At 39.9% G+C, this 17,694-nt stretch overlaps 1 protein-coding gene across 2 annotated transcripts in view; it reads left to right on the forward strand.

Moving 5' to 3' along the window:
* PDE1C (phosphodiesterase 1C) overlaps window positions 1-17,694 on the forward strand; it is a 308,568-nt gene that overhangs the window by 261,677 nt on the left and 29,197 nt on the right. For both annotated transcript variants that reach the window (XM_086467641.1, XM_086467642.1), the window contains 5 exons: window positions 659-740; window positions 5,887-6,007; window positions 7,169-7,344; window positions 13,493-13,792; window positions 17,186-17,260. In XM_086467641.1, coding sequence (XP_086323767.1) covers window positions 659-740; window positions 5,887-6,007; window positions 7,169-7,344; window positions 13,493-13,792; window positions 17,186-17,260 — 754 coding nt within the window. The remainder of the gene's footprint in view (window positions 1-658; window positions 741-5,886; window positions 6,008-7,168; window positions 7,345-13,492; window positions 13,793-17,185; window positions 17,261-17,694) is intronic.

Here is a 17,694-nt window from a genome sequence, read left to right on the forward strand (position 1 = left end):
CCTCTGGGTGTAGCCTGTCAGTCAGTCCCCCACCCACCACACAGACCACTTGTCTAGACTGTAACACACCAGTTTCTCTACGAGGAGGCTGTGGGGAACCGTATCAAAAGCCTTGGAGAAATCCAGCTAGACAATGTCTACCACTCACCCCACATCAGCTGAGCAGGTTACTTTGTCATAGAAAAATGTCTGTACTTCCTTTGGAAGAAAAAAGTAATCTGCATCTGACCAGCCACGACCTGTGAATTCCTTATCTAAAAGACTAAAAAAGACAATGAAACATTTTTCTGAGAACTGAGTTCTACTGGGTTCTCTGGAGAACTGCAGTGAAGAAGCATTATTGTGCTCAAGTGACTTTTTAGTTGGTGCATAGAAGTACCGAGCAGGCAGGGAAAGCTCTGAGGAAAGTTTCACTGGAATCAAGATGCTTAATTCAACAGCTTCTCCTTGGACTACAATTTTTCCAACCAGACTCAAATTCTCCCCATTCTGTGCTAAAAAAAAAAAAAAAAACACGCCCCAAAAAACTCCCCAACAAACCAAAATCAAAACTTAATTAAAGAAAGTAAGATGAGAGGCTTTTACAGTCATGACCTAAGATATGAAAGTGCAATGTGTCTTGTCTTTTTCTAATTTCTTCTCAATTTTGTTTCTCCAGGGTGACAAAGAAGCAGAACTAGGGCTTCCCTTTTCTCCACTGTGTGATCGCAAGTCTACTATGGTTGCTCAGTCTCAAATAGGTATGTCCCTTTTGGTGCATACAAAGTAGAGTCTTAAAAGCAAAACTTACTCCTCCCTGTAGGGCTAAGATGATGGTGATCTCTCATCATCTGGAGCTATGTTAAAGACAGGAAATAAAGCACAATGGCATTATTTTCCCCAGATCAGCAATTCAAAGCTGAGGAGCCATTCAATTTATGGTGGTGGTTCCATGCAATAGCCAAGTTGCCTCTGTATCTGCAGAGACAACTACAGTGCCTGGTTCTGATACTACTCCATGGTTTTCTGAGCTGTGAAGATGAGGAGCACACAGCAACATATTGTGATATGAGTATCATTGGTGAATATGAAAAAGTACTGTCAGTCCCTTCGATGACCTGGGCAAAACTTTTTTTGTGTTTTTCCATTTATTCCTCCCACCCTTTCCCTCCCAGTGCTTCAAGCCAACCAGTGTTTTTCACTGAAGCCAAGCAAATAGAAAACTTTTTCTGCTCCACCGATTCAGAAACAGAGATCTTTTTACAGACTCACCAACAGCACTTTCTCTACCTCTTCTCCAGTTATTGAGTAAAAAAGTAGAAGGATGAGGCAACAAGCCTGATGTTTGGTGAGAAAATAAGAGGGGCTAAGTGAAGTAAAACTGTTCAGGAGGCTGGGAGCAAAAAAAAAGGCAATGGAAAAGGTGGATTTGTGGATGGATTTTTATACCTAGGAAGCAAGTGGAGTAGACAGAATGTGATCTAACCTCAACTGGAAAATAGGGAGCCAAATAGAATAACAAAAGAAAGATAACACAGACCCTAAAAATGAGGGAACTGAGACCAGAAGCAGAGAGAGAGTGTATTAAAGGAAAACAAACAGAAAATTTGAAGTACGAAATTTCTCTCAAAGAACAAGACAAAGCTATCTCTGAACCTATGAAAGTTCAGATTCATATCCATGGCTAAGAGTCATTTCTATTTAAAATTATTTATTTGTTCCTCTTAGGCAAGCCATTCTCTGAGGGACCCCATCCCAGATTTTTCTGGCTTTGGAAGTTTAGACAGTTAGCCAAGAATCTAAACTTGAAAAGTCCTGAGCAGGCCTGGCCTGTTTGCTAGACTTGTAGACTTTACTCCTCTGCAATGGTAACCCAGAAGAGTGGGGATGTGGGTAGAGCGCAGTGCAACTGAGCGTTCTGCCAGCAGCTCAGTGGAGGGAAGTAGCAGCAAACTTGAAGTGCTGCAGTTTTAGCTAAAACCCATGTTGAGGACTCCTGGGCACACTACACCTACTGCTGTGCTGTGGGAGACGTTAAACTCTCCCTTTGGCTGGTGTGGAAGGAAGTGCATGTGGAGACTTCTCTTTCACATCCCTTCTATCAGCTTTCAGACATGTCCCTCGCTTCTTCCCCTTAGGGAAGAGGAGTTGTGCTTCCCTGGGGGTCACTGTACGTAGAGTTGTGTGTGCTTGGAAGCCAGTTTTCTTCGCTCTCCTCTTTTGTTCTGCTTTGCTCAGGGAGTCCAGGAGAGCCAAAACACTTCTGCACCGATGCCCCTTGTGTCAAGCCACTGCAAAATTAGTGATGAATTAAACCAACACCAACACAATTCTACCTTATAAAAGAGGCATTCATCATTATGCAAAGGCAGCCTTATTTAGTCATATACTATTTACTGTTGTATTTGATTTGTGCATTTAGTAATCCATTGACATTAATAGGCTACTTTCTATAAATCTTGCCTTCTAACATTATAAAATTTTCATTTCTCAGTCTGCTGCACATACTGGAAGTGTCTTTCTGTAATGCCTCCTTTGCTAAATCAAACCCCCTTATATTTTCTGGCTATTTGCTGAGGTAAGGCTTTTGAAATTGTAGGCCAGATTCTCAGACAAATAATCTGTTCCCATTCATTTATTTACCTGATTAATAGCCTTAACAAATCGTTCTCTGGAATAGTAATTACTATATTTCTTTGCAAAAGTAAATTCTTACTGAATTCCAAATTGTGCTATTATCTGCAGCAAGCAGCCATCAGTTCCCACAAATAAAAAACCTCTGTCCTTTGTGAAATAAAATTGCGCTCTTGGTTCTGTCAGGGACAGTGCCTAGAAATCCTGTTCCAGTGGCTTGACTTGTTTGTAGTTGCTGGTTTTCTGCTCTAAGTTCACTGCAGATGCAGCAACAGTGGGCAAGCATTTTCATTAACAAAAGATTTTCACAAATGCAAACTGAAGGTTTTGCAGTATGAACCTTTTCCATGGAAATGAAGCAATCTAACAACAAAAACTTCCTCAAAAGCAAGAATGTCTGTCTCTCCTGCTGCTTCAGTCTGTGAGAAATTGTTTGGAGTTTAAACTGATAATTAAAAAACCCCTGAATATTAAATAATGAACCTGGGTTTTAAAGCCTATTAATGTTAATGCTAATGACCAGTTTATCATCCTTTTTCTTCTTCAATAGAATGAGTGTGGTAAATATTTCTCTACCACAGTGAAGTACAGAAATCAGGAGAGATTCAGGTCCAGAAGTCAGGCTGCTTATCAGGGTGGGGGAGACAAACAAACTGCGAAGAAAACCAGGCCAAGATTTGTATTTCCCAACAAAAATATCAGGAGTTAAACCTTCCCTGTCTGTCTCAAACTGTAGGAAGCTTGTTTGACTGGAGATCAGCCTTTGTTGTCATTGTCCTCTTCTGCAGCTGATAAATGTAGCAGCATCCTTTTATTTTTATCCTTTGGCTGGCAAGAAAGAAAATCACAGCTTCAGAATCCATTGGATAACAGCTGATGAGTGCATGCTGATGATGCCCTTTTTTTGGTGGTGGGCTTTAGGGAAACTGTTCTCTAGCCAGTGTTTGCCCTGGTGACGTTCTCAGGTGGAATGAATGAACACTAGGCAAGTGCCTGGAATCCACCCTTGGCATGCAGTGTTAATTAGTAAAATCAACTTAATCACTGGGGTACAGAAGTATTTACTGCGCTCATTCTATTCAAGAAGAAAAAGAATGATAAAAAGGTCATTAGCATTAATAGTTTTAAAACTCATGTTCATTATTTGATATTCAGTTTTATTAGGAAATTAAATCACCATATTTAAATCACAGTGTCTTTATGTACACGCCAGGGGGGACACTTGGGAATAGGGCATAAGTTACATAATTATTAATAAAGTCATAAGTTTTGTTTCTATGATCGCAGATTATGTTTCCCAACTTTATTATAATCCCCATTTTAAGGTAACATAATTGAATAAAGTATTCATGTTATAGGGAAGAGAGGAAAAGAAGCCACTTATCAAAGAAAGGTTCTCCTAGGTCTTTGAGTCTGTTTACCTGTGGTCCCTTGTGCCACCTCTGCCTGTCTGTTGATGAGATACAAGACTTCTCCCAGGGAAAACTTGTTTCATAGACACTTACAACTGGACCTTGTGTTTATGTGCAAATGTTGAGTATCTCAGGAAGAGGATCCCACCACCTCACTGCTGAAGTTAGTGACACAGTCATTCATCTGATACCAGAGATTTGCATGTCTCAGGGTTGTTAGTGGTGACTGAGCAAATGGCAAAGGTATTACTTGCCAAGCAGAAGTGACAAGGTACCATGGCTTGGGTTTCTTTGGTCATTAAGAGCTAAATTTTCTTTTTTTTTAGTGAAAGGGAATAGAAGAGGCATGTACACAGGCAGACACATACATAAATCAAGTTCTTACCATCCTCCGGATTCCTCTGGCACACTTAACACTCTTCTCAGTCAGTACAGTTTCCAGTGTTTTAAAAAATTGTATGAAGTTTGCTGAGATTATCTGGGTTGTGATCTAGCACACAGTTTCCTGTTGTGGCTTTATACTGCATACATTTCTGATCAACTTCTTGGGAAGAAGGGAGTTCTTTTTTCTGTAAATTTGAATAGTTAAGACTGACTCAGTGTTATGGAGGTACATGACTCAGCTGTTCAGATAAGACTGAATGTATATTTTCTCCAGATTCATAGAATGTTAGTATTAAATTCTGAGAACTTTCAAGTAAAATTTTTCATTTGGCTAGGCATGAAAATACACTTAATTACCCATCCCTTTAGAAATTTAGCAAAAATCAGGGGAGGGAAATGGAACTAGTAGGATGCTCAACTGCATTGCGCTCAAGATGTGGATCGAAGCATCTGTGAATTCAGGTGCCTGGCCCACATGGTCTCTTCTCCTTTTATTGTTCTGTAACCACCTAGAATCACCAGGGTCTGTCATAGAAACATCTCATGACCCAGTCAGAGAAATTATAATATTATGAATGTATAATTAATAGTTGATAATTACCAAATCTTTAAAAATTGTAACAGTAAGGAAAGACCTGAATACTGATATGCCTTAGGGAGGGATTAAGGACATCATTGTTTTCCTGTGTACCTGCAGCACTACAAAACTTGCTAAGTGAAGTGCTAAAATGACTGTAAGAAATAGCCCTTGCCCCAGGTTAAAATTTAGGGCGAGGTGTAAGGTACTGTAAGCTCCTCACTGTCACATTGTTTCTGTGCAACTTGGATTTTCCTTCATCTCATGATTTTATGGTCCCAGGGCCCTTCAGTCTGCCTTTTCCAACTTCCAGGTCAGAGGCATAATTTTCTCTGCCAAACTGTATACTGAAATAGAAATTATTTGTCCCTTTATTTTTTTTTCCTTTCTTTATATTAAAAAAGGGGGGGAAAGCATCTAAATCTGTTTTATTATCAACAAGTGCCAGCTGGCCAAGCACTGAGGAGAGAATATTCACAGCAACCCACTGATATGCAGTATGTAACTCCACACCAGCAACGCTTACCAGTATTATATTAATTGTCTGCTTTTAGAGAGTTCATCTTTGAAACTGGGTTTTATCCAAATCCACTAGGAATTTGGCTTAAATATCACACCCCTCATATAAAACAAGTTCTGATGCATCTGTTTATGTTCTGATTTACCACGGTTTCTTTCCAGTGTTTAAGTAGGTACCTTTTATTGCATGTTATATCCAGGCTCTTGGGTCAGGGATTAATGTATAACTCTGTTTTCCCTTTCTGGTGTTTGCCTATCCATCTTGCAAGGTATCATTTTTTTACTCTGTCTTTTACAGCGTGGTTGTCTGCGATCTCTGAAGCAGTGACTCCACATAAATCCTCCTCTTGCCTCCTTGACTCTGCTTGTGTTTCTGCTCAGGTTTCATTGATTTCATTGTGGAACCCACTTTTACTGTGCTGACGGACATGACTGAGAAGATTGTGACTCCGCTCATTGATGAAGCTTCCCGCTCTGGCATGTCCGGATTCAGGCGTTCCAGGTGAATAACCACACGTCCTCTCCCTTCACTTTGCTCATGCTGCTACTGTGCTTAACTCCCCCAGTTACCCCCCCCACCTCCAGTATATGTCTTCCGTGTGGCTTAAAGCCCCGTATCCACGTTGCCAACAGCACAGCTCACAAGCAGGGAAACTCCAGCCCAAGGGAGGGCAAAGAGGGAGGCTGGCATGAACCTGAGCCATGCCTCCAAAGGCAGCAAGCACAAAGGGTTGTAGCCATGCAATCAGGTGAACTTTAGTGCTCTCTCAGTCACTAATGTCAAAGAGAAAGTAGTAGAGGGAGTCATTGGGAAGCACTCATTTCTTTGTGTCTAGAGGTATAAATGGGATTGAAATACAGAAGAGGACTGGGAAGTATGAGCACAATTTAGTGACAGTATTTAGGGTTATGCAAATGTATCAAGTACCACCGGAATTCAGCTGGAGTTCAGGTGTAAGGAGTCTTGGCCCTTACAACCTGATGTGCTGTTGTAGAGAAGCTACTCTTTTTGTATCATTATGGATAGGGCATGTCTTGGGATTCAAATGTCATGTGGCTAGTGCTCCCTAGTGTAGGGCTACCAAGTCAGGATTCCCTCTCACTCTTGGGCTATTACACAAAGAGCAAGCACTATTAGCTTTCTATGTCATTATTAAAATGCGCACAATGAAGTGTCCATTCTTGAAAGACAACTGTAGGGTCTGTAACTGAAAAGAGTGCCTGATTTCAGCCTCAGCTGGGGTCACTTAGCCCTGGACAGAGGTTGGCCTCCTGTTGTGAGCCTAATGGCTCCCATTGGTGAATTTTAGGAGGCTCCTCTTTTGACATACCTGATTTCTGGACTCTCCAATGAATATTTAGGGAGTGAAGATGAACAACAAAGGTAATCGCAAGACTTTGAGTGATTCTATTCCTTAGGGACTATGGATACAAGAAAATAAGCCAGGAAAAACTGCCCTTTATTTCTAATACTGGCTCAATTTTTGCTGTTTGCTTTAGCATTGGTTGCCCTGGGGTGGGAGGGAGGCAGAGGAGGATGAGGAATTCAAGCTCAGTTTTTGTTTTTCCTGGTTGACTAGACCTACAGTCATTATTTCTTCTTAGCTGTATTTGGGTGTATGAGATACTGATTTCTTATGTGTTTTGTGATCTTGTTCCCCAGTCTGAATAGCATTAGTCCCTCCGAAGTTAAAAGATCAAGTGTCAAGAGCACTGGGTCCGAAGGAAGTGCCTCACTGAATTGCTCCATACTCACTGTGGACTTCAAATGTTTTAAAGCCACCTGGACTGAGGTGGTGCAGCAGAACCGGGAGAAATGGAAAGCGCAAGCCACCAAAGGTAACAGCCAGGCTTCTTAGTGAAAGAATAAAAATTCTTTTGACCTCTTCTTCTTCAAGCTCTTCTTCAAGCTCTTCTTCAATCAAATAATTCTCCAAGTAAGCATTGTTAGTTTGAAAGAATCTGCTTTTCAAGGTCAACAGCCTACACTGTTCAGAAAGATAGGAATATTGTGACTCATCTGTGCCTTATACTCTTCTTGCATGATGTAAATGTACTTAATGAAGAGGATGTGTACAATGGGAGGAAAAAAAATAATTGTAAGGGAGTTCCCCTAAAGTCATGAGTCAGACTTAGGGTGGGTGCAAAAATAGCTGGAACAGCCTTTGTAGGGGTAGGTTATCAACTCTTCACTGTTAAGATTGAAAGAGATATGGATGATAGTTCAGGGGAGAAGCACAGGATATTCTGGATTCACAGCTGGTTTCATATTTTTCGTGATAATTTGGATAACGAATTGGGAACTATGCTGCAAATGCTCATGATGTCATCAATCTGGGAGGGACAGCAAATGTTTCAGAAGAATATGAGGGCTGTGTCGGTTACAAGTTGACCAAGATTTGATATTGTCATGCTATTGAAAATAACCAACCGACAACAACAACAAAAAAAACAAAACACAAACCAACCAACCAACCAAAATCCCCCGAGCTTGCTTCTAAGATCCCTCTGGCATTCTTCCCATCTTTCCAGCGCTAACAAGGCTCCGCACCAGTGCTGTGTCCAGTTTTGCCCACTGCAGTTCAAGAAACATATCACAGAATCACAAAATCACAGAGTGGTCGGGGTTGGAAGGGACTCTGGAGATCATCTAGTCCAACCACCCTGCTAGAGCAGGCTCACTTACAGCAGGATTGCGTCCAAGCGGGTTTTGAATATCTCCAGGGAAGGAGACTCCACAGTCTGTCTGGGCAGCCTGTTCCAGTTCTCTGTCACCCTTAATGTAAAGAAGTTTTTCCTCATGTTGAGGTGGAACTTCCTGTGCTCCAGTTTGTGCCCATTGCCCCTTGTCCTGTTGCTGGGCACCACTGAGAAGAGCCTGGCCCCCTCCTCTTGACACCTGCCCTTTACATATTTACAAGTGTTGATAAGATCCCCTCTTGGTCTTCTCTTCTCCAGGCTAAAGAGCCCCAGGTCTCTCAGCCTTTCCTCATAAGAGATACTCCAGTCCCCTCATCATCTTAGGGCCTCCAGACCAGTTGCAGACAGTACAGGGTACAGCAATGCAATTTATGATACCTGTTGTTTATAGCTGAGAAGGTTTGTAGCTGAAAGCAATTTTCTGAAGTCTACTGCAGCTGCAAAATAAGGAAACTATTTTTTTATTCAAATACCCTGGGCTGTTAAGAGGAGAAAAGTTGGCAGTTGATTGTATACTGATAATATTTAGATTTTTATTTAATAATATTTAGTTAGACATTAGCAAATCTCTATTGTTGGAGATCTTTTGGATCTAATGAGCACCATCTGTTAAGAAGGACTTGGGTATAACTGCCCATTGCCTCCAGGGGCTGGATGACTGCCCAAGGTCTCCTTGAGCCCTCAGGTGATTTAAACCAGCTTTGGAACCAAAAAATGGAGGAATGTTTCACTGATAGTTTTCTTTTTCTTCATGAAACTGTTTGTGATACAATTTCTTCTCTGAGCTGAATGTTTGTTACTCAAACTCTTATTTAATGGAGTTGTATTTCATGTAAATGGAATTTACATGTAATGTATTATGTGGCCTTGGCTTCAGGACTGATGAAAGATTTGGTGTAGTTCTTCGATTTGCCAGAGTAGATTGTTCTCTCCAACTGAAAGGCCTGTCTAAAGGTGTAGGAAAGCATGCATTGTTAGTCAATTAAATTTTCATTTGTGATTTAAACTTGCCATACAGGAAGAGCCTTTCTAGGCGTTCATGAAAATGAAAACAAAAACATAATTCAAAATTTGCTTATTTACTTATTATTATTAACTTTTTATTTTTTTTTAACTGGTATTTACTATTTCACAGTTATTTGTGGACCAAACAAATTAAAGCTAACCAAACAAGCAGAGCATTTAACATGCTCAGTGTCTCACAGTATAGAAGTGTTGAGTGAATGAAGCTAATACATTTAACTAGTTTTAAGGATTTAATTTCAACATCATGCACATTTGCTTGCCTACTAAGGATCTACTAGATAAATAACCCATATGCAGGAGAGACCTGTGGGGAAATAAATAAAATCTATCTTACATTTCACCTAAATCAAATATATAGAGTAGTTCGTAATAGATTCTGGATATTTAACTTCTAAATGTGTGTTGTACCCACTTGCAATGACTGCTTTGCATAAAGATTTTTTTCTAAATGTGCACATGTAAATGTCAAGTTATGATTCAAGTGGATGTGCACACATTGCTTAACTGTTGCTGCTACTGGTAATATGTATGGATGCAGTATTTCATATCCATTCTTTACAGACTATCCTGATGATAAGTGTTTAGTTATTAATACTTTAGCTGGAGAGGAAAATGTTTCAATTTTAATTGACTCATTTAAAAAAATCCTTCTAGCAGCTCCTGAGGGTAGTCTATGGAAGAATTAGTTGATCATTTGAAAGCAGGGAGCTCAGCAGTCCGCATTATTAGACAAGGGAGCCCTTCAGTAGGTCATTTTATCTTTAGCTACATACAACTACCCTGAGTAGTTCATTTACTTTATGTTTTGCCAAACTTCATTGCCAATAACTTGGATCAGGGCCCTGGTTTATGGGTCAACGATTCAGAAGGCAGTCTCAGCTTCTGTTCATCTGGATTCACTGACTTTCACATAATTTTTCTGTTTCTGGGTGCATTTAGCGGTACAGTTATCCGTATTTTTTTTTATTCTGAAAGTGTGGCTCAGCATAGTGTTGTATGGGCTGGGGACTAAGGAACTGCTCTTTTGCTCCAAAGCCCTTTGGTCAAAACCTTTGCTTGGCTGCTGTCTTGCTCCTGACTTGCAGCGAGTCTCTGTGCCCCGCTCCATCTGCTTTACCTGTCTTAGTCCTGTGCAACAGGGCCTGCCGCATATCAGGAGGTTGCACTGCTGCCCCCCCCAACCCCTCACCATCAAACCAGTGTCTTGCAATGCATCAAGATGCTCTGCCAATAAAGATAAGAAATATTAAGAGAAGACAAGAAAAGCATTTAACTGTTGGTTTGTTGCAAATCTGCAGTGGTAAGAAAAACTTATCTACACAACGTTAGATAAGTAGAGACGTCCTTTATTAACGATGCTCACTGTGTGCACTGGGGACATGGGATCCTTCCCAAAGATGTCCACATGCATATTGCAATAAAATATTTATATATTAAATTCATACATATTCAGTCTATACAATCATATTCATTATCATTCTCTCGATGATTAAGAACCAATCATCTTGTTGGAGATGATTTTCTTCAAACTTCTCTCCTTGCTTCTGATGCAAATTAGCGCGCAGCCTCTGTCGTAGTCTTCTATCGTTCTCTTTTGAGTAGGTGGTATAATTTGGGTAAGTGGTCTGTGGGTCAGAGGTCTCAACCACTCCTTGAATTGACCATGTTTGGTCAAGGAACATGTCCTTGGCTCGTAAGCTCTTGGCTCGTATCTACTTCAGTCATGATTCAAAGATTAAACACAATGGGTACTATAGTAAATCCTGTCTAGCAGATATCTTGGACTATAACACACTATCCTTGTTTCTAACCACTAACAGATCATTGGTTAATGAATACCTTAAGTCTGGGACTTTACAGGGGTATGCTAGCAGCATTGTCAATACAGATTTTATTTTATATTTGGTCATTTATTCCATTTGAGACTTATTTTCCCAATATAATCATTAGTCTCTCCCTCTAATATCCACTAATTAGAATTCTTGATATTCAGATCAAGATGGGAAAAGTAAGAGGACTTCTAAGCAATATCCTAAAATCCTAAATCTGGTGATTTCTGCAACAGGTTGACAACAAATAGCAACTGGGGATCAGAAGGGAAGGACACCTGCCTATTATTATTACTATTATTATTATTATTATTAAATTATTTGTAGAATACTGTATTCCCTTTGGTAATGGCATTGTCCCTAGAAGCATCAGTGAGCTGTTTTTATCCTGAGTGTGGTATTTCTAGAAAACTTCATGGACTGTATGGGCAGAGTAAGTGAGTTTATTACTGATCTCTTTTTGTTTAAAGGATCATCATTAAATAGCTATAAATTAAAAAACTGAATAAACAAACACCCTGATGTGCAAAGCACCATTTAGATAAAGTATTTTCTGACGCTAATTTTGATGAGAGGCACTTGTCCGATGGTGCTCAGGCAAACCCCAGTCTCCTGAGCCAAATTTCTCTCCTGTGGTTCAGGTGCAAAATACACCTTTTTATTTTTTCAGATCCCCAAATGAGAGGAATCCTTCTGTATACCGTGAGACTCCAGGGAAAATACCAACATGCATAGTTGAGCTATCTGTGGAAGCTGCCATAAATTTCAGGAATGATTAATAAAGTGAGGGAGGCTCATATCTAATTTAATTAAATTTTCGTGTGAGCCATAATGTATTAATTTTAAAATTCATTAACTTTCGTTAGCTTCTGGCAAGGAAATAGATTGGCATTTCTTATAAAGATGGTGTTCCCCCTTTCTCTTTTGTATCCCATTGGTACATTTTTCTCAAAACTGGTTCTGATTCACTCATGAGAGGTATTTGACAAGACACTTAGAAATTTTTTTGTGATTTTTACTCACTGGCCAAGACCCTGCTCCTGTGAGGAACAAAACATCTTCGCAATAGATGTCAAGAGTACTTTCGTAGGACTGAGGTAGACTTTATTCATTATTTTGTAGGATCTGCTCCTCTGCTTATCAGCTCATCAGCTTCCACAGTCTCTCAGAAAACAGGAGATGTATCTGAGATTCCTATCACAATTAAAGTGCAATTAGTTGCTTACAGTGGGGTAGCGAGTGGGCCTGGGTATTACCCAGACATCTTGAATACAGGCATAGGGTGGTCACAGCTGAATGCTTAGACTCAGTGTGGGTAGAGGTATGCTCTGAAGCTGTGTAAGCTCACAGGTTCCAAATTGAGTGTGTGCTGAGCTACTCAGCTGCTTTTGCAGGTTAAGTCTCTATTGGTCATGGAAAAGGGGGAGAAAATTATGGAATCTCTGCCTAGAGTCTGTGCACGCCCAGCCATGTTTATTAGCTCGAGGGCTGCACTGAGGGACTGTGGTTGTGTCCTGCTTTCCAGTGTGATGCGGGAAACCACACAGAGCCTTTGCAGCTGAGTCTGTGGGGGTGTGTTGTACCTGACCTGGGCTAGAAGTGTAGTGGTCTCCGCACCTGGAGCCAAGGTAACTTGCAGCCTAGGTTGTAAGTGTTACATCAGTACCTAAGGTTTGGATAAGAACAAGAGCAGTATCTTGAATGGGGGAAATTGGCTTCTGTGTGATTTTTGGTTTTTTGTTTTTTTTTTTTCCTGAATGGCAGTATTTTGAGATGCTGCTGCTGTTCAACACTCACTTTTGAATTTATACCTTTGCATATTTGTGATTGATTGTAAGACTTTTTGGGATGGAAAAGCAAGTACTAGTACCAATGTATTAGACTGCCAAGAAAGGACAGAGGCATAAAGAAAGGATAATGATAAATGGAAGAAATTAGGAAGCTGGCATTGGAAGCAACCTGGAACAAGAGGGAAAAAAAGTAGCTATCAAAGAACCAAGACTTTTTATGTGCTTAGAGTTACATGGTATGGTATGAGATAAATTAAATGTCGTTTGACTGATTGTTGTGTGTCAAAAATGGAACTAACCTTTGCACCCCTAGAGCCTTCAATAGCTAATATCTCTTCTTAATTTGCTTTTTAAGCATTTTGAAGAGCCACATTTTCAAAAGTGAACCTTATATGGTAAAAAAAGGACATGCACATAATATATGTTTAGGCCAACATGGGATGTTTTTTTCTAAATACTTTCTTAAATGTTCTCCCATGCTTTTTCTTTTGTCAAGTCAATTCCTACCTTTATCTAAGTAAAAGCTGTTTGCCTGTTAAAAGTTGAAGTAGATTAGATGCATGAGTTGTATCATTCTTGTCAAATTGACTGATAATTGTGATTTCTTTCCTTGTTTTGATTCTCCCTTTGCTGAGGATGCAGAAGAAAAAGCTAAGAAAGAAGCAGAGGAAAATGCTCATCAGGGAACAGATGAAAAGAAAACAGATGAAAAGGATGAGAAGAAGCCAGCTGAAGATGCCACAGCAGCAAAGACAGAGAACAGCAAAGAACCGAATCCTGGGGAAAACAAAAGTGCAGATTCCAATAAGAATCATGTAAATGGGACTCATCAAACTGGGGTGAACAAACACGAAGCCTCTCAAGGGAAAAATGCACCTAGGACAGATAAGGGAATGGACTCTCATCAGACAGTGGGAGAAGAGAAACAACATGTCCAGAATGGTGAGTTCTCTCCTTCCACTGAAACGTAAATCCAGCCCTAAAATCAGTATTTCACCTCAGGGGTGCAGGAACCCAATGTCCTGAAAAAGGATGTCCTGGGCCCAGAGCCTCTTCCTGGATGTTGGCATAGTCACCTGCTTATGAGAATAGGAAACTGTAAATTAATTCCCAAGTAGTGTTCTTCCGTAGAAGATGGGGTTCATCATACTTGCTTGGGCACTTTTGGAGGAAAGGCAAAAATTACTTTTCTCGTAGAAAAAAATTGAAACAAATGTTCTTGGTCGAATGGACAGCTTCATTGCTTTGACAGAGAAGCCGAAGTTGCCTTGTAAACCCTTTTTAAGGCCAGTTAAGGATATCTTTGAACTGAGTCTCAGATATAAATATGCTTTGTGACAGAGGATTTTTCCCCCTCTGTTTTTAAGAGTTATTTTATTTGTGCTTCCTTTACTCAGTTTTTTATTAGAGCAGTCACAAGTCTTTTTTCTGAATTTTTTTTTATCTGAAATTTTATTCCAGTGTTTTAACTTCTTGTAGAACTTAAAATAAGAATCATGTTTTACACCGAAAAAATTTTTGAAAATTGCATTAAACATTAAAAAAAAATATTATTAGAACTGTGAGAACAGATCAGTTGTCTCTTGGCCATTTCCCTGTCCTTCCCTCCCCAGCTCCTGCTCCCTGAAGCCATTATCAAAAAATGGCAGTACAGCCACATGTGACTTGTCACAAGCTTGGCTAGTATCAGCCAGTCCAAAACCAGCAAAAAACTCAGATTTGAGCATCCTCTTAGAAAAAGGCTGAGTGAGCATACAGGCTCTGAAAGTCCCAAGCTCAGGCAGTGAGTTTAGATGGCAGCGGAGGCAGAAATTCTGTTTGAAACATTCCTAGTATGAGTCTCATGTATTTCACTTGGCTGCTGGCCTTTCCCAGTGATCCCTTCATCATCGGTTGTTTTTTTTTTAGGTTGGAAGGACTATGGGGATCTGAGCTGTCATGCTCTGTTATGTAAGGGATTTGTCTTGAGACAGTGTTACGTGGGTGAATAATGATGGGCCCCCCAAGAAGACAAAAAGACTGGGGGCATGTGAAGTGCCAGTTAGACTGCATCAGACTTTTCTTCTGAAATCCTTTGTTTTCCATGCTTCTAGTGATACGGGGCTTAAGTGTGCTGTAGTGGTTTTGACAGTACCTTTTTCTGCAGCATCTCTCTGCTGAAGGTGTCAAAAATGCTTTGAAAGGAGTTATAATAATTTCTGAAGATTAGTGTCTTCCTCAGGAAAAGAAGTTCTGCTCCTTACTTTATAGGAAAAGGCCTTTATGAGGTACAATCACTGCAGAGTCTTTGGAGACTGGTAAAATCCTAACATTCATATCTCTGGGTTCACTACAGCTTCCTTTATGCCTATATGTTAATATCTCATCATAAAGTATTTGCCTCATTACTTCTCTGCCTTTGTAATCCCTTTCAAAGAGATCATTATGATCATCATTCTGCTCTGTTGCTGGCAGTATGGCATGGTAGATATTACAATACTCAAACGTCTCCTATTCATAATAAGTTTTATTCAATGAAAGTTCAGAAATTGTGTTGTCAGGTGAGTTTAAAGTCTCTCTCAGTCACTCCCTGCCCGTGTGCTTTCTCAGAGAGCTCAAACTGTGAAATAATGTATGTGTGGATGTTCATCATCTTTTCCTGCACACACTTAGGGTCAAGCAACTTCTTTATGTGGTCAAATAAAGCACTATTAGCTCATCATTACCATCAGCCATATGATGGTGGAGGAGACGTGAGAAGACTTTTGTGCTTTGCTGGATACATTTTCATTTAATTTCCTGAAGACACTGTCCTTCTTTTAGAGGCCACCTTTGTCAAGCAGACAACTCAGCCCTGCTTGGAGCTGCTCATACCTCTTGGACAAGGAGCCCAAGTCAGTGGCAGTGTGATCAGCTGAGGAGGTTGCTGTTTGTCCTGTATAATTTTGCTTTCATGTTTCTCTTGCCCACACAGTGAGCTTAGGAAAAAAAAAACGTGAAAAGTTTTGGCTCTGAATGAGAACTGAACAGGACATTTTTTTTTTCCATCTTGTTAAATATTTTAGGATTTGAAAACCATTTCTCTTCTATACTATGATGAAGCTTAATTGAAGAGAGAGATCAATCCTCTGTCATCCAAAAATAACAAATATTCCAGTGGTTAGGGCACAATGTGGAAGTTGGAGATCTTGCTTCTCTACAATTTCTCTTTTTTTGAGCTGTTCCAAAGATAAATATCCACTGACCTTCACTATTTCGAAGGCAGATTAGATCCTCTTTAACACATAATACTTATAATCTTGATCCAAAGGCTGGGAAGTAGTGTTAGTAACAAAAATAGTAATACAAATGGAATAAGCATCACTTTAATACAGCCCTGTAACATATCTCACATTTACAAAATTCTGAAGTGAGAATTTTATAGCTTTTTGTGTTGAAGTGTGGGTCACAAATTCACTGCTGCTCCTCCAGGGGGAAAGGACAAGCTGCCTGCTCCCCTCTGGCACGGTGCTGTTGCTTCTCTGGACATCTGAAGGAAGGACACCTTCTTTGCTGCTGTTTGGACACTGCAGCTGAAAGAGCCCTGTTCTGCTAGAGCTCTTGCTTTATTTTTCATTTCGTCTTGCATTTGGCATTCTCATTCAATGAAGGGATGGTCTGGGAAGATCTGTATCACTAATAGAGGACAGAAAATGACAATGACTGGTTAACCTTCCTGACTTCGTAAAATACACCCCAGCTCAAGCTGTCATTTTCATTCTGCATCAACCATTGCTCTGCCAAAGGCCTTGCTTTCCTCATTTGCTACAGAGACTCTAAAGGCAGTGATCAATGCTAGGATGATTGTTCCCCGATACCATCATCAAGGGACCAACCCAAATGAATCTGTGGATGAAGAAACTGGTAAGAGAAAGTAAGACAAAGTTACATAGGACTTTTTGGGATATCTAAGGTGGTTCTTTAATGCAGAGACTTATGATGAAGCCTTGCAGGGTCTTAGTCCTTTGAAGACATAAATGTTTCAGAGTCTTGATTTAGAAATTAAGGTTGTGCTCAGGTTTTTAATGGCCTACATACAACCAGATGGAGTAGGAGTTTGCATGTGCACTTAAAAAGGTGTTAACAATTAGAATAAATTTGAAAGTAGATTGTAAAGCTTGATTTTCTGTAGGAGTTGGATAAATTTTGTCTGGTGCTTAATACTATGAAAATGTATTCATCCATTTCCTTGTGAATTCAGACCTTTTCTCCTAAGGCACATCTCCTTTGGATGTTGCAATTTGATTGAGTTACAGCCATTAATAAACTTCAGCCTGCATTAAAATGCTTATAGTGTTTCTTATTGCTTTTTTCTAGGTGAATTAAAGGAAGACAATAAGTTGGACAAAAAAGATCCGTCCAGTGTGGGGGAGGAATCAAAGAAAACAGATGGTAAGGAGAACATTTTATTACTTTTTGTCACCCATTTTAATGTGCAATCTCTTGTTTCCTAAACATCTGCAGTTTATTCTAAAACCACAAAATTATGTGGTAATCAGAAACAGACTTAACAGAAATAGTCATTAGGCTTGAAAAAAGCCATTGGGGCATTCTGGGGGAAAGTCATTCCTTTCACATAATGCCTAACACCACTAGTTGTTCTGTTGGTAAGCCTTATACATCAATTTTTGTGCAGTACCTGCAAGAAAAGTCCTGCGTTATTGGAGTTTCTTAATAGGAAATGCAGATGCGTGAGGTTCTATCCTTCTGATTTTCTTTGGGCTGTATTCTGCTCTGTTAGGACAGGCTGCATGAGAGATGCAAAAAAAAGAGCTAAGAAAACACCTGCAGAAGGTGTCACGGTTTTTCATGATTGTGTGTTGTGC

This window comes from Leptosomus discolor, chromosome 7 (genome assembly GCF_034619465.1).
Source record: "Leptosomus discolor isolate bLepDis1 chromosome 7, bLepDis1.hap2, whole genome shotgun sequence".
NCBI classification, from domain to species: domain Eukaryota; kingdom Metazoa; phylum Chordata; class Aves; order Leptosomiformes; family Leptosomidae; genus Leptosomus; species Leptosomus discolor.